The sequence below is a fragment of the Lissotriton vulgaris genome, chromosome 5 (assembly GCF_964263255.1).
Source record: "Lissotriton vulgaris chromosome 5, aLisVul1.2, whole genome shotgun sequence".
In the NCBI taxonomy this organism is placed as follows: domain Eukaryota; kingdom Metazoa; phylum Chordata; class Amphibia; order Caudata; family Salamandridae; genus Lissotriton; species Lissotriton vulgaris.
In genome coordinates, this window is record NC_141693.1 from 899,724,508 (window position 1) to 899,751,913 (window position 27,406).

The following is a 27,406-nucleotide window of genomic DNA, read 5'->3' on the forward strand; positions in this document are numbered from 1 at the left end:
AACAGTGCCAATTTCGCCGACAGTTCCTTCCAAAACAGGAACCGGTTGGGCTGCCAAGACAGCAAAAGATTCAACACCTGATTCACGTCCCACAACACTGAATACCGTGGTTCCGGAGGGAGCGACAACCTGATTCCTCTGAGGAGTTTACAAACAAAGGGATGCTCCCCCAGGGGAGCTCCATCCACAGGCGCATGATCTGCGGAAATCGCTGAGCGGACCGCGTTTATTGACCTATAGGCACAACCGGTCTGCGCCAGATCCGCCAGATAATTCAGTACATAAGGTAAGTCCACGACCACGGGATCCACTTCCTGTCGCATACATCAACATACCCACTGTGTCCATGCGGATCTATAGCACTTGGATGTGCTGTCAGCCCAGGCTCTGGACAGGAGGAGTTCAACATGGCTCGAAAGGCCCGGCAATCTCCAACGTTGCCTGTAATCCGCCACGCCATCAACAGGAGGGAACCCTCCTCCACCAGGCGGTGAGGAGTCCCCTCCGGACTCAACAGCAGGTGGGGAGTCGGGAGGAGTGGGATTGGAAAATCCCAGGAAAGTTCCAGTAGAACTTGAAACCAGACTTGCGACCTCCAACGCGGAGTGATCAGGACCACCGAGGCAGACTGCCTTCGAACCTGAGCCGCCACCCGCGTTATCATTGAGAACAGAGGAAACACATACCCGGACTCCCGACTCCAGTCCTGGCTGAACGCGTCCACTGCCGCCGCCAGCGGGTCCGGTCTCCAACTGAAGAACCGGGGTAACTGGTGGTCCAACCGACAGACAAACAGGTCAAACGAGAACGGTCCCAAGCTGTCCTCCAGGTACTGAAAAATCACTGGATCCAAATTCCAAACACTGGCGTCCCGCAGGTGTCGGGAGTGCCAATCTGCCACCGCATTGTCCCGTCCTGGGAGATACTCTGCCGTGACAGAGACCTGATTGGAGAGACAGAACTACCAAAACTGCTTGGACAGGTTCGCCAGAACTCTTGACTTTGTGCCGCCCAGATGATTTATATACCTGACTGCCGACACATTGTCCATCTTCAGAAGGACCGAGGCTTGGACCCTGTCCTTGGTCCAATCCTGGACCGCAAAGGAGCCCGCCAGGAGCTCCAGACAATTGATGTGAAGCCGCAGCTCCTGTTGGGACCAACTTCCTCCTGTGGAAAACTGCCCACACCGAGCCCCCCAACCGGACCGACTTGCGTCCGACTTTGTCACCAAATCGGGGGCGGAACCGAAGATCGGTCTTCCGTTCCAAGCGTCCATGTGGGCCAGCCACCACTCCAATTCCTCTCACGCCTCGTCTGTAAGCGGTAACATCTGAGAATAAGTGAGGGTTTCCCGAAGATGGTATGCCTTCAAACGCTGCAGGGCCCTGTAATGCAACGGACCCGGGAATATTGCCTGGATAGAGGCTGAAAAGAGCCCCACCAAGCGAGCGATCTGCCGCAAGGAGGTCCTCTGTTTGGCCACGGTCTGGCGAATTTCGTGCCTGATCTTTGTCACTTTCCTGGAGGGTAGGCGGAGCTCGGCCGCCACCGAGTCTATCTCGAAGCCCAAAAAGGCGACCTTCTGGGTCGGAGACAGTACGGACTTCTGCTCGTTTATGACAAACCCCAGACCTTGAAGCAGGTCCACTGCCAGCCGCAGCTGTGCTCGTAACTGCGTGGGGCATTGAGCCATAATGAGGACATCGTCCAGGTAAACAGTCAACCGGACCCCTCGGGCCTGCAAGTGCTCGACCATCAGCTTCAGGACCTTGGTGAAGCACCAAGGGGCTGAGAAAAGGCCGAACGGAAGACAACAGAATTCGTAGGCTTGACCCTTCCAGAGGAACTGGAGAAACCGCCTGTGCGGGGGAAAAATCGGCACCACTAGGTACGCATCTTTCAAATCCAACCTCACCATCCAATCGAGTGGCTGGAGGACATCCCGAAGCAGGTGTATGCCTTGCATTTTGAAGTGCCTGTACACCAGCCACTCGTTGAACTTGCGCAAGTTGATGACTGGGCGTCGACCCCCATCCGTCTTGTCTACGAGAAACACATTGCTGAGGAACCCGGTAGGATGCACCGCTGTCTGGCACACCGCCCCTTTCCGTAGTAAGCCTGTCACCTCTTCGTCCACCAAGACCGAGTCCGCTTCGCAGAAAACTAGCTGACGGGGTCTGACCCTCTGACAGGGCGTCCCGAGAAACTCTATGTGGAATCCTTTGACCGTCTGAAGGACCCACACATCCTCTGTCAGGGACTCCCAAGCGGGGAGGAACAGCGCCAGCCTGCCACCCACTCGCAAAAGCGCAGCTGGCAGAACACTTACCGGAGGCTCCTCCGTCTTGACTCCTGTAAGTCCCTCGGCCTCGGAACTTCTGTCCCCTTGTGGGGTAAAAGTTGGTATACCGCTGGTCCGTCTGATACTGGCCTCTGCCGGAGCCTTGCCCCCTTCCCTCGGGCTGCTGATACTGTCCACGGCCGGGCGGGCGGCTCCGACCCGACCGGCCCCGCGAAAAACCCGAGGGGTAAAAACCCTCTTTATATTTGCCTGCCCCTTATCCAGGGAGGTGAATGTAGCCACAAACTTCCCTAACTCCTTAATAAAGGGCTCCCCAAAGAGACCACCCTGAGCCGAAGCGCCTGCCTCTGAACAGGCCCGGTCGCCCAACTTAGGATCCACCTTAATGAGGAAGGACCTACGCCTTTCCGTGTTAAGCGTGCAGTTCGCATTCCCCATGAAACGGATAGCGCGCTGCGCCCAGGCAGACAAGACCCCAGGGTCAATGAGGGCCCCAGAGCCACGGCCTCCTCCGCCATGTCCAGGATCTTGGTCATGGGCCCAATAGCATCCAACAGCTTGTCCTGGCATGCCCGCCAGGACCTATCAATCCCCTTCTTCGGGTCTTTGATAAACTTGGCCAAAAATGTCGCCATTTTACTTTCAATCTCCGGTGTCAAGGACACCTTTCCCGCCCTCAACTGACTCCTGGCCTCGTTCTCTAAAGGTTTCCGAAGGCGGGACCCCACGTACAGCGCCGTCTTCTCGGCGGGGACCAACTCCGCCGACCTAGGATCCACTATGTCGTCCGGGTCCAGCATGTCGGAGATGCCCGCCTTCGGTTGGTCAGTAGGCCCCGACGGTCTCCATGATCTTGAGGACCCCGCCTCGTTATCCGAGTCATCCGGGGTATCACCGTGTTGGGACGGGGGAGAGCCTCGGGGGGGGGGGGGCGTCCAACGCTGGGGCAGTGGGCTGAGGCGCCACAATAGGAGCGGTATGCTCCAAGAACGCCTGCTTAAGGCGCTCGAAAGCACCAGAGTCCACCCATCAACGCACGCTTTCTTGGGAGGGGGTTCCGCACCTCCCGCGGCCGGGCCGGCTCCTTTGGGGGGGGTTCTACCCCACCAGGGGTCACCTTGGCACACAACTGGTCAATCCTGTCTGCTAGGCGCTGTTCCATTGTGGTCATGAGGTCGGAAACAGCCCTATAAATGGAATCATCCACCTTCTGATAAAACCCCTCATCCCATTGCAGGTAAGCGAGGGAGTCTTCTGCCTCATAATACCCCTGCTCATCAGTGCCATACATGGTCAACACTCACACTGGCACCTGTCCGGGTAATCCCAGAACTAACACCCCAACTGAGGCGCTACTTTATAATCTGAGGAGCTCTCAGGAAATTTGGGCTGCGCAAGGCAATACTCCGACGGGGCCATCAACCCCTGGGACACCCAACTTCCCACACTATTAAGGGGAACCCCACTGCCTGCCCAGGTGTCCACGTGGCCAAATACTGCGGGCCACACAGAAATACCTACCCGGAGCGCCGGGTGTTTGCGGGCGCAGCCCGAGGTGCAGCACACCGCTACCGACCCGCCGAGAGGGCGTGAGGAGGCAAGGGATCAAATACAGACCCAGTACGAAGCTGGACGATTGCAGGCAGGGATTAATGCTGCGGGGCTCAGACCGTGACGGGGGCCGGAGCACGTCTGGCAAAGTGACAGGCAGACTGACATCCGACGCGCTCTGTGGCCCGCGTCGCCCCCGCAGCGCCCTCTGTCGGGGGGGAGGACCGCACCGCGGTCAACGTACGGGGCAAAGCAGCGAAAGGAACGCTGACGCGGTCCCGCGGCTAGGCAGGGAATCTGTGAAATAAGACACAGAAATACGTGCCCCTCAAGGCCACAAAGCCACATCATTCCCCAAAACCACAGAGACAAAAGAAAACACTCATCTTAGAGCTGCCGAGCAGCGACGAAAGAGGGCGAACAGGAAGTGACGACGCCTATTATGGACTGATATGCTGTGGACAGAGTTAAAGGACTAGAAGAATGTTGTTCTTTTTGCCCTTGTTTTGGGAAACGTAGTTTTTGGTTGCAGTTGTGATGAGCTGCTGTGCTGGAATTTTGTAATAAATGAAGAGAGAAGTGAGCATAATCCTTGCCTCCGGTCCTGACATAGAATCTAATGCACAACATGTGAATCCAGAAAAGGATTCATGCTGCAAAACGAAATGGTCACTTACCAGTAGGAGTAGTTTTACAGCTTGAAGAGTTTTCTGGATTCACATGCGACCCACCCAGCTCCCCTCGGAGGAGGAATGCAGACAGGTGGGGCAAAAGATCACTTAAATCAAAGACCTAACATCTAAAGACAACAGGGTTTAAGATATACCCAAGAGAAAGAGGGAAAAAAGAATCAGAAGATGGCTACCACGCACAGGAACTTACGGGGCGTCGTCTGATGTCACACAAGGGATGAACCTAGCACCAAATGGTGGTCGACAACGCCCCAAAGAAGAGGGGGGGGTGCTCAATTCCGAGCCAACCACTAGATGGCGGAATAATGCACTGCATGTGAATACATGTACATTTACAATACAGAAAACTCTTCAAGCTGCAAAACTAGTCCTACTGGTAAGTAACCATTTTGTTATTAGTTTTCGTGAGCTTCTGCCAAGACATACAGTGGTGCAGTTTCTTCATCAACCTGATGGGGTAAACCCCAAACTACCCTGGTGATAAAGAATGTTTTCCCACACGACTTGGGCAATCAAAATGCTAATGCTTGCAGTCCTTCAGTTCTGGTGTAGTCACTGTAAGTTCTCACAAAGACCTGGGCCTTGGTGAATCCAGCCTGAGGAAAATGTTTCCCCAAGGATCACATACTTGTGCAGGCAGTAGCTACTGTGACCCATCCCTCCCTCCGCCCCCATTTCTTCTTCCAAGACACCATATGCTCATTTAATCCTTGGCCTGTTTTTATCCCCCTTATAAGCAAATAAAGTGAAATTGCAATGTTACTGTAAAGAGCAAGAGCTTTTAACTCTGATACTAGAGGATCGGGATCGAAGATGTCTCAGCAAGAAGTTCTCCTGTTTCCTCTATCTGATAGAGATATCTAGCCGCAGATTCTCTCATTTAGATTTATCCCCAGCGTGCAACTGGATCTGGAAAAAAATTTGAAGCAGTACCTCTGTGCACTGGGGACAGCGCCACACGACCCCGCCCAACGTCGTCAACGGACGTGACAACAGCGAGGTCATATAAGTCCCTCTCGGCGCGCTGACGTCAGTTTCCTTCTTTTCCGCGTGCAACGCGAATCCTGAGTAAGTGGTTCCTCTGGCCTATTTTCAGGCCCCCTTTGACGCTTCGCATCTGGAACAGTGTGCAATGCCTTCAAGGCTTTAAAACGTGTACCTCCTGTTCGCGGCAAATGTCAGCGACTGACCCACACCTTATCTGCATGTGGTGTCTCGGCCAACACCACGACTCAACAGATTGCGACGCCTGTCAACAACTCAAGCCAAAGTCCCAGCGGGAGCACCGGATGAAGCTACTTTCGGCGCGTCTGTCCCGGTCGGAGTCGCCGCAGCCCCCGGCCTCCTCTTCGGCGGCAGGTCCCGGTGGCAGTGGGTTCCGTTTGCGGCGTTGGTCGCCGTCTGGTTCCCGTGTGCGTTGTCCGCCCATTCCTGGTAAGTCCTGTCGCAGAGGTCATCGACCTCCCTTCCAGGGGGCACTAGTTCTCGGATTTCTCTGCATGTGCGCCCGAGAGTCGTCGCTCCCCTATCGACCATTTCCTGGCACGGGGGCGACTCTGACCCAGATGGCGGCTATTGCCGCGGCCCTGCAGGCCTCCCTTGGGTCCCCTCCTCTCCCTGGGGTGTCCCCGGACACACCGATGTGTGCGGGGGGCTTTGGTGGGCTCGCTGGTGGGTTTGCCCCCAGCGCCGACTGAGCCCCTTGCCTTTATGGATCATGGAGGTATGGCGTTGTCAGGGCACGGCCCGGCTGGGTCCCCCTCGTTGGCCCATAGCACCCCTACTGCGCTGCATAGTCAAGTGGGGCTCCCTGTGGCATCGCAGGTGGTTGCTGGTACTCGCAGCTTGTCTAAGAGTCTGCCTTGGCCTTCCGGACAGGCGGCTGCCTTTTCAGAGGCCGAGCCGGCGCCGGTCCGGTGCCGTAGACTTGCCTCCCAGGCTTCCTTCCTTACTTCGGTGTTGGAGCCTGTTGTGGTTGAGGCTGAGTCAGCGCAGGTCCGGCTCCATAGACTTGTCTCCCCGACTCCTGCTCCGTTCCCTTCTTTGGAACCAGAGCCTGTTGTGGTTGAGGTTGAGTCTGTGCCGGACGAGGCAGAGTCGGCGCCGGCCGAGGACGCCCTGGCACTGGCCTCAGCTTCGGATCCTCAACTCCTCTCCGGAGGGAGTTTGGCATCACCCCGACGTCCGTCGACGCTGGTTCCGGCCTTGCCTCTTCCACCCCCTTGGAATTGCCTCCTCAGGAGCCCCGGCAGGACCCAAATTCATCCATGAGGCTTTCTTCCTTTGGACATTGGTCTAATCCTCCATTCAGCGTCCAATCCCCTTGAAGTGGCAGGCTCAGCTTACGGATGAGTTACTATCCCCTCCTCGGAGGGCTGTTGCAACATTTATGAGGGTTGTTTCCTTGGCCGCAAGCATTCTAATTTTGCAGCCCCCTTCAGTCCCACTGCCTGTTGACCCTCTGTTGGATGTCCTCCACCACGGTTCGGGGAATGTAGAGCCGCTTCTGCCTTTCAAAGCCTCTCTTTATGATGCCCTGCTGGGCGCCTGGGCTCGGCCGGCATCGGGTGATCCGGTGGCTCGTTCTATCATGCACTGCCACCGCCCTGCCCCAAACGATCCAGTTTTCTTATTTGTTCATCCAGATGTTTCAGGGAATTGTTCTTCAGGCTGTCTTTCCTTCCTTGCCTCAGCTGCTGCTTCCTCCCTCCTGGGAGTCCAGATAGCTGGAGTCGTGGGGTCGTAGTATCTTCACCTCCACTTGTGCGGCTCTTCGCTCACTCAATACAGCTACTTCTGCCCTTTGGGACTCTGCCAAGTCTCTTCTACTTTCCACCTCTGAGGGCGCTTGTGTTGACATCCTCCATCTTATACGTGACTAGTTCCTGATATTCATCAATTTCTCCATCCTCGCTTATAGGTAAATCTGATAAATGCTTATAGGTGGACCTTCCTTCAAACCTAAGCAAATATTTTTCCTTTCAGCTCTAAATCTGGACACAGCTAAGGTTCCCAGATGTAGAACCACTGTCCGCATGAGATAAAAGGATCTCCTGAAGATTATAGAAAAGGTGGTGGTGAGTTGACTGCCTGCAAGGTTTGGATATGGAGAGAAGAGTAATCGGTGAAAACAGACCAAGCAGCGATATATATGCACAAAACTATTTACCTCTCTGGCTGGAGAAAAACAGTGCCCAGGAACAGTTAATAAAGGAAAGGAAAAAACACACTGCCAGAGACAACAAAAGGGGGGGTGTTTGAAAAATAAAAATAAGCAACTTGAAGACCATGCAAAATAATGTCAAGCAAACATAATGTGCATGTAAAAAAGAGTATGTATATTACCATGCTGAGTGCTGTCTATGAAAAACAGGGAACAAAAAAGTTTCACAGACCTTTAAAAATGCAGGCACGTCATTAAAAACCTTAACATGTGCTTTTCACTGTGCGAAACAAGCAAAAAAGTTGTTGAAAACAGGATTCCCACTGCATTGTCCCAAATAAGAATTTTTTTTTTGACTGTGGCCAAAATGTACATGATGAAGGGTGCCCATCACGGAGTGTAACGGATTAAGGGGGCTAGTTTCTTCGAGCAAAAATGACTTCGTAAACATGTGCCAGAGTGCAATGGACAAGATATGCCAAAACCATCTTTACACAACAAATTGACATCTGTGGTAAGCTATACAGGTTTGCCCAAGCTAGCAGGATGGCCACCGTTGTGACGCTGAACGTATATTTTTATGGTGAGTTGTGCTCGCTTGTGTGACCGTCCTGCATCATCATCATCATACATGCTGTTTACTGGAAATAGTGTTTGCTTTCCTCTTCTGGAAAGCAAGTCCAAGCACTGACTGTGTAGGCCAGAAGTGAGCAGCAAGGATTGTTTTAATGTTGATTCCGTTGTTGAAATCACAGTGCGTTCTAGCACTTCTCCCCGTAGGGCTCTAAAATGCAGTGGCGGATGACATCAGTTGGGGGGTTGGGGCGCAAATATTAATCTTAAAAAACATACTTGAAACAATGTCCTCCAAGGTAACCTTAATAGAGCAATTAGAGCTTTACGGTCCAGTGTCACCTTTTGGACTACACTGCATTTGTCTGTTATGGGGAGAGCGGCACTAGCGAAAATGGTTGTTCTGCCGCGTTTGTTATATTACTTTACAAACCTGCCGTTAATAGTGCCACAATCCACCTTCAAAATACTGAACACTTTGCTAATAGATCTTATTTGGGGTATGGGTAGGAGGCGTATAAGTCTGAAGAAGCTGCAGGGGAGTACTCGTATGGGAGGGCTGGGAATTCCAGACTTCCGTGCTTATTACTACACTTGCCAATTAGAATGGTTATTGTACTGGGCGTAACATGGATATAGATAATGGCACGTTACATGCAATGTTACTGCCGGGACATAGACCTCCGAGAGACTTGCCCCCCTGCTGGATATTGCTCTCAAATGCTGGACCGCGGCACTGCAGTATGTGAATGCGCCCTCTACATACGCTGACAATATACCGCTGTTGGGTATTCCACTAGCAGGAGGCAAACTTACCAGATGCAAGTTAGCGCCGTGGACTAAAGCAGGCATTAGCACAGTAGTGGACCTCTTTTGAAATGAGACACTGCTAGATCACGACACTTTCGTTAATGAGAAGGGTGCCCCAGCACACTTGTATTTCATTCACGCTGCACTGATACAATATGTAAAGAAGTATTGGGCGCCACAAAGAAGGGAACCTGCCAGCAACGAGCTGGTTAAGATGATACACTATAAGGGAAGAGGAAGACACTTGATCCGCTGGATATATACTGGCATTAGCACACATACACGGGTCTCCCTGGATACCCTGAAAGTCAGATGGATGGGGGAGACAGGTAGAGACCTGACAGACAAGGAATGGACGGCAATAATTGAGCATCTCAGACAAGTATCGAGAAATTCATAATTCAAATTTATACAAACTATGGTATTACATCGTGCTTATTTGACACCGGGTAGGTTGGATAACACGTTCACCCAAACACAACATTCATGCCCTAGGTGTAGGACAGAAGGGGCGGATTTAATACACATGCTGTGGGCCTGCCCGACGATAAGGGGATACTGGACCAAGATTAGGGGGATAACCGGGGCGGCAGCGTACAACAGGATTCAAGACTCAGTGGAAGAATGTCTTTTGGGTCTGCATAAACATGTATCCAAACACAATATCGATTCATAGATCTTGCACTAATATTGGCGATTAGTACCCTTACTATGCGCTGGAAGTCGCTTAAGCCCCCCAGAGGTGTCGAGCTGGCACGCGGAAATGATGCGTTGGAGCTGTGCAGAGGGTGCAGCGCTGCAAAGGGAGGAGATCAGGGGCTGCGTAGGACACCAATAGCACTAGAATGGGAGGCTATGTTGGAAGAGCTAAAATCAACTGAGATAGATATGGATGTATAATTGTGCCGTAAGTAAAATGATAACATATGTCGCCCGTGCCTTGATTTACCATGTCGCACAGATATACAATATGCTTAATCACATGCACATTGGAAATATGGTATGGTTCACATGGTTTGGAGACATTGCATTAATGGAACTGTGACTAGGGATGTTCGGGGTGGGGGGGAGTTATGCGGTTTCTGAGTTTACCTGAAGACTACATATTCCATGTATGACCTAACTGTAGGAAATGTTGGTTGTTCAGGCAAAATGATGATACTGCTGGAGACCTTTTTGAAATATTGTTATAAGATAGTACATATGTTATGAGGTATGTCGGATGTGGAATGTGGCTGACCGAAACAACCATACAGACTGTAAAAAAGCTGTACAGATATATGATGCAACTAAAAAATCAATAAAATAGGTTTCCAAAAAAAAAAAAAAGAAACAATGTCCTTCGCTCTGAACCTCTTCTGAGGATGTCAGGCCCCAATCCTGGCGCTGCTCTCATGATTTCAGAGCAACGCCCTGATTGGAAGGAGAGGTCACACTCTGCACTCCCCAGCGCCCTGGAGGCCCGCACTTACTCTAAACGAGCTGGGTTAGAGGTTTCAAATTACGCATGTTTGGCTGGCCATCACAATTATAGTTATCATTCAGAGCAACTATATGAAGATCTTGCATTTGCTATAGAATCCAGCTTCATCGTCTAAATGAAGCATGTGAGTAGTGCTCAATCTAATTCACAGTTTGGGTTTCATGGGTTCTTTGGGCGGTCCTTAACACTCAGTGCCACTACAGTTATTTAATAAAGCTCCAGTGCAAGGTTAAAATAACACATGTTATTTAGTCAAAGAGCAAAAGGCCACCCATGTGCGCAGACACATGGACAGATTTAAACATGCACATTCTAATAGAACACGAACTGCTTCCGCCTTTTGGGCGAACATGAGGAAGTAGAGGGAACCACTTACAAGTGTTAGACGTTACAGCTCAATGTGTGAGGCCCTGAATGACATCAGTCTAATTAACCAAATGCTAGCTTTTCAAGTGCAATATTAGAATTTTAACATTGAAGTATATTTTTTAGAACATTTTCTTTTTTGAGTTTATCAATATTGTCATCAGAAGACGTAGGGTAATTGGGCAGTAAAGATTACTTATCGTCTATCATACTATGTATTACAGTAGGTTTATCATTTGTGCGCCACATGTTGCGTTACAGTCCTTTAGGTCTTCATCGATATTGTCTATGACCCTACAGCAATAAACAATGCCATTTTAGTGCTTGTCCTGTTAGCGTAACTTGTGCTCAGTGTGAAAGAAAGTAATGAGCATTATTAAACTAAAATGTATACACTCTCCCAGTTTTGATCTCATGTGTGTTCGCTGTGGTTTGCATGGGCTCGTATGTGTGTGGGTCCTTGGGGCGCACCAGCATCCTGTCATGGTAAGGGCAAGGCCCGTCAGGCGCTAGTTCGTCATTCTGATCAGAGTGGCCCTGATGGTCGCTATCTGCGGGGATGCCAGCAGTACCTTTCTACTGTCTTTCAGTATCTAAGAAGCTAGACACTACCCCCGTCCATGGTTCAGTCATTGGGAGAATATGGAGCCCTCTTCACTCCTCTTCCCATAGAGCTTCTCTCTTCGATCTTGCCCAGCTCTCGACCTCTGTCTTCCACCGCTGTGCGGGGGCCGGTCGGGAATTTTCAGTGATGCACAGTATCCCTGTGGGCCACTCCTACATCTAGCTCTATAAATCTATTGCCCGCTTTTCTCTCAGGTTGTTTGTGATATAAGCCCAGAAGGTGTGTCTCTGCCCCAAGTAGCTGGTGCCTGTTTAGCGATGTGCTGTAGATCTGTCCCAATATGTGTACAGAATCACGCTACTACTGGGCAGTCCCACAACGTGTAGATAGTCTGCATCCATGAAAGAGCATCGATATCCTCGTAGGTCAGTGATATGAATCAGCACAGTCTTTGGAGTGTGGAATAGGTGCAGTTAAGTAATTGAACTGTGTAAACTTAAACCATGTGTTGCGGGTTGATGTGTATGTGCGTTCTAGAGTCTGTTCCCATTCCTTCCCACAAATTGCCTGCCAATATGTGTCTCCCACCTGCCCAAAAAGTCTTCATGGCATCTGTCATCATAGCCTGCGTAATTTTTTACGCAAGGATAATGATAACATTGTGACAAGACCCTTGTTCTTACCCGTTGTTGAGTATACATGAATCATAGGAAATAGTCTTAGTCGGGCCTCTCATATTTTAAATGGGCACATATAATTTTCAAAGTAAACTTCAGCCACCTAAAAATGAGTCCTCAATGTTTCAAACCCATATAGCCATGATCTTTGAATAATAATTGTTGCAAAAACACAGCACTACACAGTATCAAGTCTTGATCACATTCCATATGATTTAGAACTACTGTGCGCTCTTTTTAAAAACGTTGGTGCTTTGCCTTATTACCCTAACTAAGTGGAGTAGTGTGGCTCAGGGGTTAGAGGCGGCAGACCCGGAAGCTGAGATCGGCCCTGGACCAGGGTTCAATTCCCCGCCCCGTCGGGGGTTGGGCTCAATAATTCCACGGACTCGATAATTCTCGCTCCGGTGCCTACTCGACTCACGGGTTCACACTCTGCGACTCTGGGCAATAGCTTGCTTAATCTCCACAACGGCCCCTCGCGGCGGGATGCCTGGCTTTCACCTTGTGGATACCCTGCCGGGGTATCTCACAGGGGAATACCAGGATGGGTTCCCTAAGCAAGCGCATAGATGCCTGCGATGTGGGCGATTTGCGCTATATAAATACATTTACATTTACATCTACATTTACAAGTGAATGTTCATTGTGCCTAGGAGCCCTTTTTCTCCTTATGAGCCATAATCAGAATGCAAATGTATCAAATTATTTTAACAAACGTAAATAAACATACAAGCAGAAATAACATAGCACAAGGTCCTAATAAAAGAATAAAAGACACATTCATCAGTCTTTAAGAAAGCCCCAACTAGCCTATATTCTCACTATATATTTGAGTCAATATTTCATGTACACTTTTGTAGTGCAAGGATATTTGGTTATTGAGAAAATTCTAGATTGGTTTAGGTGGTTTAGATTATTTTCTCCACCTTCTTCAGAATTGAAATTTGCTCTACACTTTTGGAAACCAATACCTTGCAGCTGATTTGCAGTTACACCATTTAAAGCATTCTAAGGAAAACACATAGCTTTGTAACACATACACATACATATAATACTACAAAACAATTGTAGTGAAATTCAGTTTCACTTTTTGGTACATTATTACACCGTTTTCACATTCCTCTTATTCATCTCCCACTCACTTTAAAATCTGCAATGGCTTGTTGTAAATATAATTTTATACAGGATGCCACATCATCAAATCAACGACTCAAGTTTTATCATTAAAATAAAAAGATTGCCAGTGCAAAATACTTGTCTGTTGGAAATACCCAAGCTCCTTTTCTTGCACTGAGAAAGTATGTAGTTCTTTCATTTAAAAAAACTGAGCCTGGAACCTTTTCTTCAGTGATATTGGAGTGTGTCCAAGTCACCAAACAAATCACAACATATTGTAAAGTAGTCTGTAACCTATATGAAGCCTCCAATGAGGTAAACTATATAGCAAAATAGAACTTGTATGTGTTTACAAATACGTTATTGACAAATCACTGTATTATTTTGTTGTTTCTAAATGTGTGTTTTTGTTGATTACTAGATAATATTGAAGTAGCGTATTTAAAAACGCTGACCAAGGATGATATCATGCACTTCTACAAGGTAGGTTACATTCTTTCAATGCATTTTATTCATTTGTGATTTCAAAACTAAATTTGTTTTTAGCAGTATCTAGGAGATGGATTACAAATACTCAAATTTCTCTGAGTTATGAATCAGTGGAAGAGGAATGCATAGTTATAGATTGGCATTGTTATATGACGATACGGTTATGGTGTTTTATTTTCAGTGCCAGAAAATTATGTAAATGCACAATTATTGTACTTTAAATGATGGCGGAAAGGACACACCTTTTGAAATAAATTGCATAGAATGACTGTTTCTTCTACTCCACATGATTAAAGATATAACCTTCATTTTGAACACTCCGCTGTGGTAAAACAAACAAAATATTTAATGATAGATATTAAGTTTGTTTGATTAATTACAAACATACAATATATACTTATAAAATCATATATAATAAGACAAATTTATATAAATAATTGTACGGTTAAGCATAAAAATATGTGGTATTTTTACAGGTAAAAAATTCCTCATCTAAGACTTTAGCTTGTTGTCATGATGTACCTCTCATAAATACTAATTACAGAATTCTGACTTCCCAGGCACCTGGAAAAGTGAAATTGTTACTAAATTTAAAAGGGTAATAACGGGAAGAGTTAAAATATTAATTTATTAAATGGGAAACTTTCCTACTTCTGTTTAAAAGGCTAAAATTCTTGGATTTTATAACTGATTAAGACTTTAGTTTACCAGTCATCTCCGTCTGTTTCTCTCAGATGAGAATCCTAATGAAAATCCTAATTTTTTATTCCATCACATATGAAACCTTTAGGTATTTTTGTTATCAGTTCTAGATCAGGTTATGCTAATTGATGCATGTGAGCTAGGTGCTCTTTGCTTTTCTGTCCCTAGACTCCAAGTTGTTCATGGCTGTGAGGCTTGTCCATAATTTGCTGAAACTTGACAGGTCTCTGATTCCTGGCGAACCTTGCACTGGCTCCCTGTCTCAAGACAAATTTAAGTCAAGAAGTTCTGCTATTGCCACATTGCTTTTTATAAGTCTGATTCCATCTTTCTTTAGCAAATGAGCCTTTATACCATGTTATGCTATCTCCAAGGCCAAGCTCAAGTCCAATTCTTACTGTTCACTGTTTTGTTAAAGCCCGATCAGAAGGAGGATTGTTTTCTGCTTATGTCCATCTTCATTTGAACAATTTTTCCTTTCCTCTTCACTACTTGTAAAATAGTTTGTTTAGGAAGATACTCAAGCCTCACCTTTTCCGCTGATCACTCTAACAGTCTGCTTTTGAGCTTCAGTACTGTCATGCCTTTAAGCAAGTGTTAAGCACTGTATAAGCCATGTATTTATTCGTATTGGGAATGCCACTGGTTTCTATGATTACTAGGTGCCACTGAAAAACTATATATATAAAGAAAGAAAGAAAGAAAGAAAGAAAGAAAGAAAGAAAGAAAGAAAGAACACAGCCTTTTAAGTGTGTTGGGTGTATGTTTGTTAATTGAGACATCTGGAGAGGTCACCTGTCAGAGAAGTTGAAACATGAATAGGATTTCCTAGTGGAGCTTATAGGGCTACAGAGATGCAGATGTGGTAATGCCAATGTTTTTATTGTATGTGGTTACTTAAGTGCACTAAAATCCTGTACAAATTGAAATGGGGCATTTATCAGTTAAATAAACAGGGAAATATATATAAAACCACTAATGGTAGGTCATATCTACTGGTTAACCAGTCAATGCAGAAATTGAGTGTGTTATAGTCTTTATTACAGTTGTTCTTGTTGGTTGTATTATCATCCATGTGTTTACTCTACAGGACCTTTTGGCAGTAGATGCTCCCAGAAGACACAAAGTTTCGGTTCACGTCCTTTCAAGGGAGATGGAGTCATGTGAGTATATTTGAAAACCATGCATTTGCATTTCTTCTTTATCCTTGCTTGGGGTAAAACAAACATTATTGGCTGCAAGAATTGAAATTAACTAACATAGCAGGAACAAATTCCGTATGGAGCAAACAAAGAAGTCAATCAATTCTTCACTTTCGGGGTTTTTCTGCCCCATTTTTACAGTAAAGTAAAATTTAACTAGTGCAACCTACTGTGCTTTACTTTCCTGCAGTAATACTTATTTCACCTCTACTTGGCAAACGTAGTAAAAATGAAAAAAAACCACCTGTGACACTTAATTTAAAAATATATATGTTCTTTAATTCTCAGGTCCCTTGTTCGTAATTCCATTACTTTGCGTTGTGGGATATTCTCCCCTCCTGTTTTTTGTACAGTGATTTTTTTATTTCTTGGCTATGGTATTGTTCGTTTGGAAAAGTTAGATTTACTTGTAACAGTTGTGTGTAAAAGTTAAAGATAAAATTGAACTTGCGTAATGTGAAACCCTGTTGAATTTCAGACTTTTATATATTATATGCTTAGTTAATAAAAACCTTTGCATAAGAATTACAGTAAAAGGAAAGATGGATCGTAAAAGTTCAAGTTAAGTGCAATAAACCCATCTTAAAGTTAAGTCAGAAAGTGATAATGGTACTTATGCTAACATGCTTGTTGGAGTTTGTTTTCAGCTTGTAACAGGAATCTAATTGTCTGCATGTTTGATATTAAAATCATGTTAATTTGATGGTTATGATGTATCTTGAATGAGCCTTGAACAGTCTACCATGAAATATTCTTCTCCGGAAGATTCTGGAACTCTTGTCTTGTTAGTATTTACTTCTTCTGTCCCCGGGTAACTCACAGCTTGCTCCTTCTCGGTATGTTTCCTCTCTTAACTAGCACAAATACATGCATGTTGACACATTAACGCTAAAAACATTTAACTCTGCATTTTATTGACAGTATTTAATCACACAATTCTGATCCCTCTACAGACACTTTGTTTATCTAGCAAACTAAACGAATGTAGCAGCCTATTACATACATCAAAGTACCACATTTTGCCATTTGAATGCGTAGTAATAGTAGGTAGTAATAACAATATGTTTATTGGGACAGTTGTCCATAAAACATTCTCAAACCATGAATACATTCACTTGAATCAGGCCTATCCCAATCCAGTTTTAAAACACTGCTTTGATAGTGTAAAACGTGCACTTCCTACTGCAACATTGTAAAATCCCATAACAGAAAAGCGCCATCTCATCCAACCTAGAGCGTATATAATATTTTAAAAACAATGGTTTTAAAATTTGATACAAGCAGGCTTCTAAAAAGCACAATGCATAAAAATGTGACAGAATGAGCATTTTACATTAAGAAAGCACACACAGACACCATTTTTATCCCGTAGCTCCTTATACCATTCTGCATTGGAAAAGATTGGGTTCCTTATGTAACTTAGGGTCTTACAACTGGGTAAGATAGGGAAACACATCTGCCTGACCGAGGGACTGCAAAGTAAACTTTATTGAGGGTTTCAGTGAATAGGCCATATCCAACGTGTAATCTACTATTTGAAAGAGACTATTAGTTATAGATTCCTTACCTTAGAATTACCCCCAGGTGTCAGACTGGATCCAGAGAACATTTGTTCTGAGCAGTACCCCTGTGCGTCAGTAGTTGGCGTCAGTGGACTCCACGTTTGTTGGCGTCGTGTTCGCCGGGATGACGTTGTGGTATCTAGTTAAGCGCCGCCCCTACGTGCTGACGTCAGTTCATTCTTTTTCTGCGCCAGCCAGCGCAGATCCGGAGATAGCGGTACCCTTAGTCATTTTTGGACCAGTGATTATTTTTACTTTTGTCGACATCTTTTTCAAGTTGTTAGACTCGTAGTGCACGTAGGGAACTCCTTTCGTCGGACCGGCTTCAGGCCTTTTGACTCTTGTAACAAGTTGATGTGAGTCACAGCCTACCTCATGTGCCTTTGGTGACTGGAGCGTGACCATGACCCAAAGTCGTGCTCCAACTGTCGGCCATGAACACAAACTCTGTGCGGGCACGGTCCCGAAAGCTTTTAGAGGCCCGGCAGTCAGCTCTGCGCCACTCGAGGTCCCGGTCGAGAGGGAGGTCGTGGGACCGGTTGCGGAGTCACCACCATCACTCCTTATCAAAGTCTTCTGGTAAGTCGAAGCACAAGAAAACGAAGAAGCACTGTCGCTCTTCGCTTTCTCCATGTCCGTCAGCTGACAAAGGACGCAAAGGTCGTCCTCCTTCGGCTCCGCCCGTGGAATCTACTGGGAAGGCTCCAAGCTCCCTCCCTTCCCGGCAGCCGGAGCATCCCCTCCACTCTATCTTTGGGAAGCCTGACTCCACCTGTGCCCCTTTGGGCCCCGCAGACTCTGTTGGGGGCTCTAGGCCTTTGATGTCGGCGGCTCCGGCCTCAGCGCCGCAGGGCCCCCAGAGATCCAGGCCTGGGTCCGGATTGATGCAGGTCGACCTCATGACGCCTCTTCCGGCACCGATACCTCTGACAACGCCTCCGCCACTTCCGATGCCGGTTGTCTCCCCAGCCAGCGTCGACCCCGGCCTCCTCCTCGACTTGGACACGGAGCCAGACCGGTGTTGACCGATGCCAGTACCGGCGCCGACCGGTACTTTTGTACCACTGTTCTACCCTGGCAGTCCATATCGGCCTGAGTGGCAGCCCGAGGAGGGTGAGGATGACTGGGAGGGGTCTGTTGACCCTTTGGCAGACCAGCCTGAAGAGCTGGACTGGAGAGAGGAGTTAAGTGAGGTGAGTGGTCTGGATACCTCCCCAGACTCCACCCTCTCCATGACCAAGCAGGTCAACGCCGTCTCCGCATCCTGCTTCAACACCCTCTGAATGCTCCGCAGGATCTTCAAGTGGATCCCCTCCGAATCGAGAAAAACCGTCACCCAGGCCCTCGTCACCAGCAGACTGGACTACACCCTCTGCGCAGGAACAACAACCAAGCTCCTGAGACGACTGCAACGCATCCAGAACGCCTCGGCACGACTGGTCCTCGACATCCCTCGACATAGCCACATCACCCCCCACCTGAGAGACCTACACTGGCTCCCCATCAACAAGAGGATAACCTTCAAACTCCTCATCCACGCACACAAAGCCCTACACAACGCCAGACCAGCATACCTCAACGAACGACTCAGCTTCTACACCCCCACCCACAGCCTCCGCTCAGCCAACCTCGCCACGGTCCCACGCATCTGGAAAATGACCACCGGCGGCAGATCCTTCTTCTACCTCGCCGCCAAGACCTGGAATACCCTCCTCACCAACCTTCGACAGACCCAAGACCTGCTGACCTTCAGAAGACTTTTCAAGACCTGGCTCTTCGATCAGTAGCGGCTCACCCCCTCACCCCCGCTCCCCAGCGCCTTGAGACCCTCACGGGTATGTAGTACGCTTTCCAAATTCCTTGATTGATTGATTGAGACCTTGGCGTGCTTTCTCCCCCTACCATCACCAGAGTGGAGGGAGCCTCCTAGCAGTCAGGACTAATCTCATGACTGAGGTGCTTTAGACAGCAGCAGCCTCTTCGGAGCCCCTGCTACCGTTCAATGAGGCCCTGACAGACATCCTTCTGGGCACTTGGTCCAAGCCCAGCACAAGGGATCCTATGGATTGGATGATTGCCTGACACCACCACCACCGCCCGTCCCAGGACGACCCAATTTTCCTCTCCCAACTCCCTATCCCGAGATCTTGGTGGTCCAAGCCTCATCATCCAAAGGCGCGTTCCCTGATGCTCCCCCAGAAAGGGAATCCAAGAAGCTGGACCATCATCATCATGGGAAGATGATGTTTTCTTCCCCCAGCTTAGGACTGCGGTCGGTGAAAACCGCATGTCTCTTGGGCCATTACACTCACTCTGTGTGGGATATGGTTGTGCAAGTGCTGTCACAGTGCCCGGAGGAGGCCCGAGCCACAATACCGTGCTGTTGCAGAGGGTAGAGACGTCAGTAGCCCTGAGGCGCTACGCCTGGCTGAGATCCATGGCTCTTCTGGGGATGTCCAGTTGACTCCTGTGGACATGCCCTTTGATGGCTGTCACCTGTATGGCGATAAGGCGGATAATGTGCTCGAGCGCATCAAGGATTTCAGAGCTACGGCCAGATCTTTGAGCCTCGCTGCCACCTCTCATTCTGTAGAGTCTGCCTTTCGCCACTTTTGTGGCTACAGATAGGGTGCCTCACCACGTTCCACCCAGGGCCACAGCCGGCACAAGCTACTCCGCCTTTGCGCTGCCAGGGACGTGGAACCCACCACCATGGATCTGAGGGCAAGCGGGCGGGCCAGTCCACCAGTGCCCCCTCTGCAGCAGTCTCCAAGCCTTCCTAGTTCGACCTTTCACGGCCACCAGTTGCCAGTGGGCAGCAGGATCTGCCATCACCTCCCCCAGGCTTAACATCACGTCGGACAGGTGGGTTTAACAGATAGTCCGAAGGGGCTACTCCTTCCCTTTTGAGACTACCCTTCCTCCATGCCACCAACGCTCCATTGCAAGTCTGAGGATCACTTGGCCCTTCTCCATCAAGAAGTTATGGCTCGCTTGGCCAAGGGAGCCATTGAGCGAGTCCCTATGCCAGAAGTAGGTCATAGCTGCTACTCCCACTAACTCCTGTTGCCCAAGAAGGACAAAAAGGCCTGCGTCCTATCTTGGACCTCAGGGGGCGTCAACCGCTTCCTCCAAAAGGAGAAGTTCAAAATGTTGACGTTGGCTCAGGTCCTGCCTGCCCTCGACCCTGGAGACTGGATGGTAGTGTTGGACTTGCAGGACGCTTATTTCCACATCCCTGTCTTGCCCACAGGTGTTACCTATGGTTCATGGTAGGCCACAAGCATTTTTAGTTTACCGTGCTCCCCTTTGGCCTTACCAGCGCTCCTCGGGTGTTCATGAAAGGGATGGCGGTGGTCGCAGCTCATCTGCGCAGATCAGGGGTTCCAGTCTTCCCCTATCTCGACTACTGGTTGTTGATGGCGAGCTCGCCCCCAGGCTGTCGTTGCCCACCTCCAGACTTACGACAGACCACTGGGGTTCACGATCAAGATGCCGAAGTCGCACCTGCACCCTTCTCAGCAGCTCCTTTTCATCGGATCGGTTCTGGACACAGCGCAGTTTCGGGCCTATCCTCCAGAGCAGCGAGTCCGGGATATTCGGGCTATGATACCGATGTTCCAGCCTCTATCCCGGATTTCGGTGCAGATGACCCAGAGGCTGCTGAGCCTCATGGTCTGCTGCATCCTGCCGGTGGATAATGCCAGGTGGCATATGCGGGCTCTGCAGTGGGACCTGAAGTTCCAGTGGGCGCAGCATCAGGGTAATCTGTTCGATGTCGTCCAGATCTCGACGGGGACTGCACATCCGTTGTAATGGTGGCTCATGAACCAGGATAGAGTCAACGGCAGATCCCTCTTCCTTCCCCAACCAGATTTCACACTGGTGACAGATGCGTTACTTATGGAATGGGGCGGCCACATGGGAGAGGCAGAGATCAGAGGCCTCTGGTCTCCGGCGGAGTCCAGGCTCCAAATCATCCTTCTGGAGCTCCGGGCGATTCGTCTAGCCATGAAGGCATTCCTTCCTTCTGTCAGGGGGAGAGTAGTGCAGGTGTTCACAGACAACACCTCCGCCATGTGGTATTGCAACAAACAGGGCGGAGTGGGGTCGTGGACCCTCTGTCAGGAGGCCCTTCATCTCTGCAAGTGGCTGGAATATCAGGGCATGTCCCTGGTGTTTCAACACCTGGCAGGTTCTCTGAATGCTAGGGCGCAGGAACTCAGCCGCCAGTGCTTGATGGATCACGAATGGAGTCTCCAATCCGAGGTGGTGCAAGGTCTCTTTCAGCATTGGGGAGAGCCTTGGTTAGATCTATTCGCCACCGAAGAGAACGCACAATGTCAGCAGTTCTGCGCGTTGGAATTTCCAAGGCGGCACTCGCTAGGCAAAGCTTTTCATCGCGAATGGAGTTGCGGTTTTTTATAGGTCTTAACGCCTATACCACCTCTGCCCTGAGTGCTGAAGATCAAGTGCGACCAGGCCCAGTTAGTTATTGTGGCTTCGGACTGGGCACGAAGAGTCTGGTATCCCAAGCTCTTAAACATGGCCATCGATCCTCCGATCAGATTGCCCCTTTGAGAAGATCTTCTGTCATAGCAGTAGGGGACGGTCCTCCACCCGAACCTGTCCAACATCCACCTCCTTGCATGGAGATTGAGCGGCGACAGTTTACAGCCTTCGACCTTCCTCCTGAAGTCTGAAATGTTATCTTGGCAGCCAGGTGTCCCTCTGCTAAAACAGCATATGCCTGTAGATGGAACAAATTTGAGGCATGATGTGCAGCAAAGGCTGTGGATCCCCTTTCTGTCCTCCTTTCTGGGGTTCTCCTCTTCCTGCTTACTTTGGCCCACCAGGGCTCTGCTCTGGGCAACCTCGAGGGCTATCTTTCGGCCATTTCGTCCTTTCTTCGCCTTCTTGATCATCCTTCTCTTTTCAAGTCTTATTGTTAATCGTTTCTTTAAGTGCCTTACTCACCTGTTTCCTCCTATTCCTTTCCTAATGCCCCAGTGGGGCTTGAACCTTGTTCTGACTTACTTTATGTGCGCTCCCTTCGAGCCGCTACATAATTGTCTTCTCAGACTCTTGACCTTAAAGACTGCTTTTCTGGTTACCATCACCTGTGCTCGCAGGGTGAGTGAACTTCAGGCTCTTAATTCTAAGCACTCTTTCCTTGCTGTTCATCTGGACAAGGTTATCCTTCGAACTCTACCTTCTTTTCTTCCCAAAGTGGTTACCTCTTTCCACATAGGACAGACCATCAGTTTGCCCACCTTCTTCCCGCCCGCATCCTTCTGAAGAGGAGGAGAGGCTCCACCTTCTGGATCCAAAATGTGCCCTTTCATTTTATCTGGATTGCACAAAACAATTCTGGGTGGATTATCGGCTCTTTGTTGGCTATGTGGGCGCCAAGAAAGGTCGGGTCGTGCAAAAACGAACCATCTTTCGATGGGTCATTCTTAACATTAAAATTTGTAATTCCTTGGTGAAAAAGGAACTTCCAGTAGGGTTGCGCGCACATTCCACCAGGGCGAAGGCAGCCATGGCTGCTTTGGGATGTGGAGTGCCCCTTCATGACATCTGCCAGGCAGCCACGTGGGCTTCATTGCACATGATCACTAAACATTACTGCCTGGACAGCCAAGACCAGAGAGGCTGCTACTTTGGCCGCTCGGTTCTTCAGGACTTCCTGGTGTGAACTTAGTTCGCAGACCCACCTCCAGGTTTGGTATTGCTGGGGTATCTATTCTAAGGTAAGGAATCCATACCTAATAGTCTCTTTCAGATGAACAAGTTACTTACCTTCGGTAACAATATATCTGTAAGAGACATATATTAGTTATGGATTCCTTACCGTCCCACCCATCCTCTCCATTCTGCGAACTGACTTCTAGAGTAAGGGACTCCATTTCAGGGCCCTAGTTTTATGCACCAGTGGTCAGTGTCTTGCATGGCTGTGCACTTCTGGCGTGGAATGTCGTGTAAAAAACTTACAGCGCGCATGGGCGGCGTCTAAGTAGATACTTTGTCATTCCGGCAATCGAGACGCCAACGACAAACGTGGAGTCAACCGATGCCACCTACCGACGTGCTGGGGAACTGTCTAAGAAAAATTCTGCGGATCCAGTCTGACGTCTGGGGGTAATTCTAAGGTAAGGAGTGAGTCCATAACTAATATGTCTCTTACAGATACATTGTTACCAAAGGTAAGTAGCTTGTTCAACCGGGTTCGAGTCTCAGTGACAACGCTCTACATACTGTGATTCTGGGCAAATCACTTAATTGACCCGTGCCTAACAAAAAAAAAATAATGCTTCCTTGTGTAATGCAACTGGTGCTAATGTAAAGCGCTCTGATACCTTCAGGTCAAGTTTGCGCTATATAAAACTCCTGGGGAAAATAAATATGTGCATAATTCGACCTGCAAATATAAATAGAAAGTACTTTTAATTATGTTCTAGGGCTTCCTGGATGATCCATGACTAATAATTAAAGGGAACTAAGACAGAAAAGTCACATTACAAATGAATACATATTTTTTTTATTCATAACCCTATTTAGTGTCAAGAGGGGTCTTTGCAGTATCTTTAAGCAACACATGGCTGGCATTTTTCTTTTGGCAACCCTACTTTATATTCCTTTTCATGAAATGCATTCTCACACTACGGCAGTATATGTAAAATACAAATGTAGGGAATAGCCAGAGTAGGGGCCCGGGGGTACTGTAATCAGAAAATAAAACTTAAGCTTCAGTAACCAGTCTACAAAGCTATGTAAATATGCAAATGGTCTTTAAGACCTGTGAAAAACGTGGGCATGCCGGATATAAGACTCCAGACACTGCCCAGCCGAGCCCACAGCAGCTCGAGATAAAACAACTGGGGCAGAGACACACGACGGGAAGAGGGGGGTGGGCTGAAGATCTTTTAGCCCTATTGACGTTGTGTGCCTTCTAAAAACTGTGTTTTGGGACAGATATGGGAGGAACTACTGACGGGATGACAAGAATACAAAGTATGAATGCTCACTATAAGGAATGCATGATACAAGTTCCTAACTATGATGTATGATTACTGCTTTGGGTATCCCCACTGTGTTTGAGAGGCTTGTCCACATGCCAGAACTGTTGGGAGGAAATCTTTGCACCAAGTATATACTAGGATACCCCACATCTAAAGATATGGGTGTGTCGTGCAAGCCATATGCTCCCTAGCTTGGCAACACCAATCAAAGGCCATTAGAACATTAATATGGAACTGCTTGGGACAGCTAAAGTGGCATTACCATTCAGCTGGAAGCACAGAGCCACCATCTATACCCCCAATGGCATCTCCGGCTGCGGAATATTCTTGTTATTGAAAGACTCCGGTGTCTAATGACAGAGCACTATAACAAGTTTGACAGAATGTGGGATCCCATTTAAACCTGCCTATTGACAGGCTAACATATATGGTGTGGCCACCCAGAATCAGAGCCCCTGATCTACTCATACTGATAGATGTGAGGGGAAACTAGTGTAGTACCATGTTAATATATGTCGATCACCAAATCTAATGGGCAACTCTGCATATCCGAAACATGGAGACTACAATGGTGTGTTCTGCGAGTGTGGGAGGGAATGATTTTGTGTTGTTCATTTGTTCTTTTTTCGAAGTGTGCATTGCAAACAGTCTCAATATTATTGGAACAGCTGTTTAATACTATTGACCTACTTTATTGTGTATTGTGATCTACTCTTGTATGTTAAAAACTGTAGTATGAACACGTGTGACAAGAGTTTATTGGAAAGCTCATAAACACTTATGTTCGAGGCATATGGGCTGCAGATGGTACATTATGAATAGATCGCCATCTGGTGTTGGGCTCGGATGATTGCACTTGTTTTTCTCTTGGAGAAGTCTTTTGTCGTCACGAGACTGGTGACTCCTCCTTTGGGTGCTAGTGCGCATGGGCATCGGCTCCATCCTTAGATTGTTTTTTTCCGCCATCGGGTTCGGATGAGGATCGAAGCGCTCCGGATCGACTTCGAGAAAAAGTGATATTTCGGAGCGTATTCCCTTTCCAATTCGACGGTATTGTTATCGAACGCGATTTAATTTCCATTCAGACGCGTTTCGACTCCAACAATAAACATTTTCTTCTACGTCGACGAGACCGGGAGGCCTTTCTCGACGTAGTCCAGCCCGGAGTCCATGGAAAGGACTCCATTTAAGAGATGTCCAACGTGTGGTGCTAAGTTTCCACACAAGAACCTACACAAGGTGTGCAATCTCTGCCTATCACCTGAACACGAATCCAGGGACTGCGAAGCCTGCGCAGCATTCTCCTCCAAGTCGACGATTAGAAACCGTCGAGCCCGAAGACACGAGGTTTCAAGAATGCAGTCAGAGGCAATCCCAGAGCTGTTCGAGGACCAGCACCACGAAGAAGAAGAAGAGGGACACGAAGACAAGTCGGGGTCGGAAGGGGACGAGTCTGATGTCGAAGAAATAGACGTTCAACAAACCGTGAGTGACGACGTCCCCTTACCAAAAAACCGACCCCGTGTGGTATCGACCCCGCCTTCGAGCCCGGTCAGACCACCGAAGAAAGTTTCCGACGCCCCGCCTTCGGGCCCGGCAACTAAACCGAAACAGAAACCGAAACTCTCGGCCTCCCACCACGTCGGATCCGAGAAACGGTCGACATAGACATCGACACCGAAGCTACATACAAAGGAAAGCTCGGCATCGAAACATTCCATGTCGAAACCGAAACATGCTTCGACGTTGAAGACTTACTCGACACCGAAAAAATCGGAATCAAGCAAATTCTCGGTGCCGAAAACACAGAACATTGACGGTCAGAAGCAAAGGCACCTTTCGGAACCAAAAACTTCGGTACCGACACAGGAGCAGCAGACAGATCCAAAACAAAATACTTTGTTTATCGATCCGCAAACTGGCAAAGTGGTGACAAAATCACCGAAAACGAGGAAGAATGAACTAGATGACAAAGCTCTTCCTCCTAAAAAGAGAACAATGGGGACAAATACAACTCCTCCCCTTTCTCCTCATCCTAGAGACACACCCTCTTCTCCTATTCCTCACACTAGGCCAGCTATTCCTCCACCTTCTACACCAAGACCATCTACACCTCAAACAGATGTAGACAGTGATACAGGGGAGGGAGAACCTCATGGAGATGACAACACTATCCCAGATGAGGAAGACCCATGGGAAAATTATGATGCAGGGTCAGACGATGATAACGACCCACAATTATACCCCTCAAAACCTTCACCACCTGATGATAATACAGGTTTTGTGCAATTGATTAATAGGGCAGCTAAATACCATAAGGTAGATTTACAGACAGAACCTCAAATAGAGGATTTCCTTTTAGAAACGCTACCTGCTGCACAAAGAACATCAGGCTCACTACCTATGCTAAAGGGTCTTCTCAATCACACAGCAGACATATTCAAAGACCCTGTGAGGGCTAGGGTATGAAACCCAAGAATTGATAAAAAAATATAAGGCAGCCCCAAAGGACCCAATATTTATCAAAGGACAAGTACCTCTGGACTCGCTTGTAGTTACAAACGCTCATAAAAGAGCAAATTCATTATCTACAGGGGAAGCTCCTCCTCCTGATAAGGAGTCCGAGCTAATAGATGCATCAGGCAAAAGGGTAGCATCCCAAGCAGCAAACAGCTGGCGCATAGCTAATACACAAGCGCTACTTGCACGCTATGATAGAGCGCATTATGATGAGTTAGAAAAACTCATCACACATCTCCCTAAGGAACATCAAAAAAGGGCAGACCAGCTTATACAGGAAGGGAAGATAATAACCAACACTTCCATTAAGTGCGCATTAGACGCAGCAGACACTGCAGCAAGATCCATCAACACCAGTATCATGTTAAGAAGACATGCATGGCTTAGGGTCTCAGGGTTCAAACAAGAAGTACAAACATCTTTATTGAACCAACCTTTTGATCAAAAAACACTTTTCGGCTCAGGTACAGTTGAGACCTTAGAAAAGATGAAAAAAGAAACAAACGGCTAAATCAATGGGAGCATTACAACAGCCAACTCAAAGGGGTTCCTTTCGTAGGTCCACCTATAGAGGGGGGTCAAAAAATACAGGCACAAGCCAACAA

The 27,406-nt window shown here is 48.0% G+C and overlaps 1 protein-coding gene across 2 annotated transcripts in view; it reads left to right on the top strand.

Moving 5' to 3' along the window:
- IDE (insulin degrading enzyme) overlaps nt 1–27,406 on the top strand; it is a 996,582-nt gene that overhangs the window by 933,700 nt on the left and 35,476 nt on the right. For both annotated transcript variants that reach the window (XM_086922493.1, XM_086922494.1), the window contains exons 21-22: nt 13,726–13,787; nt 15,586–15,658. In XM_086922493.1, the coding sequence (XP_086778619.1) occupies nt 13,726–13,787; nt 15,586–15,658 (135 nt within the window). The remainder of the gene's footprint in view (nt 1–13,725; nt 13,788–15,585; nt 15,659–27,406) is intronic.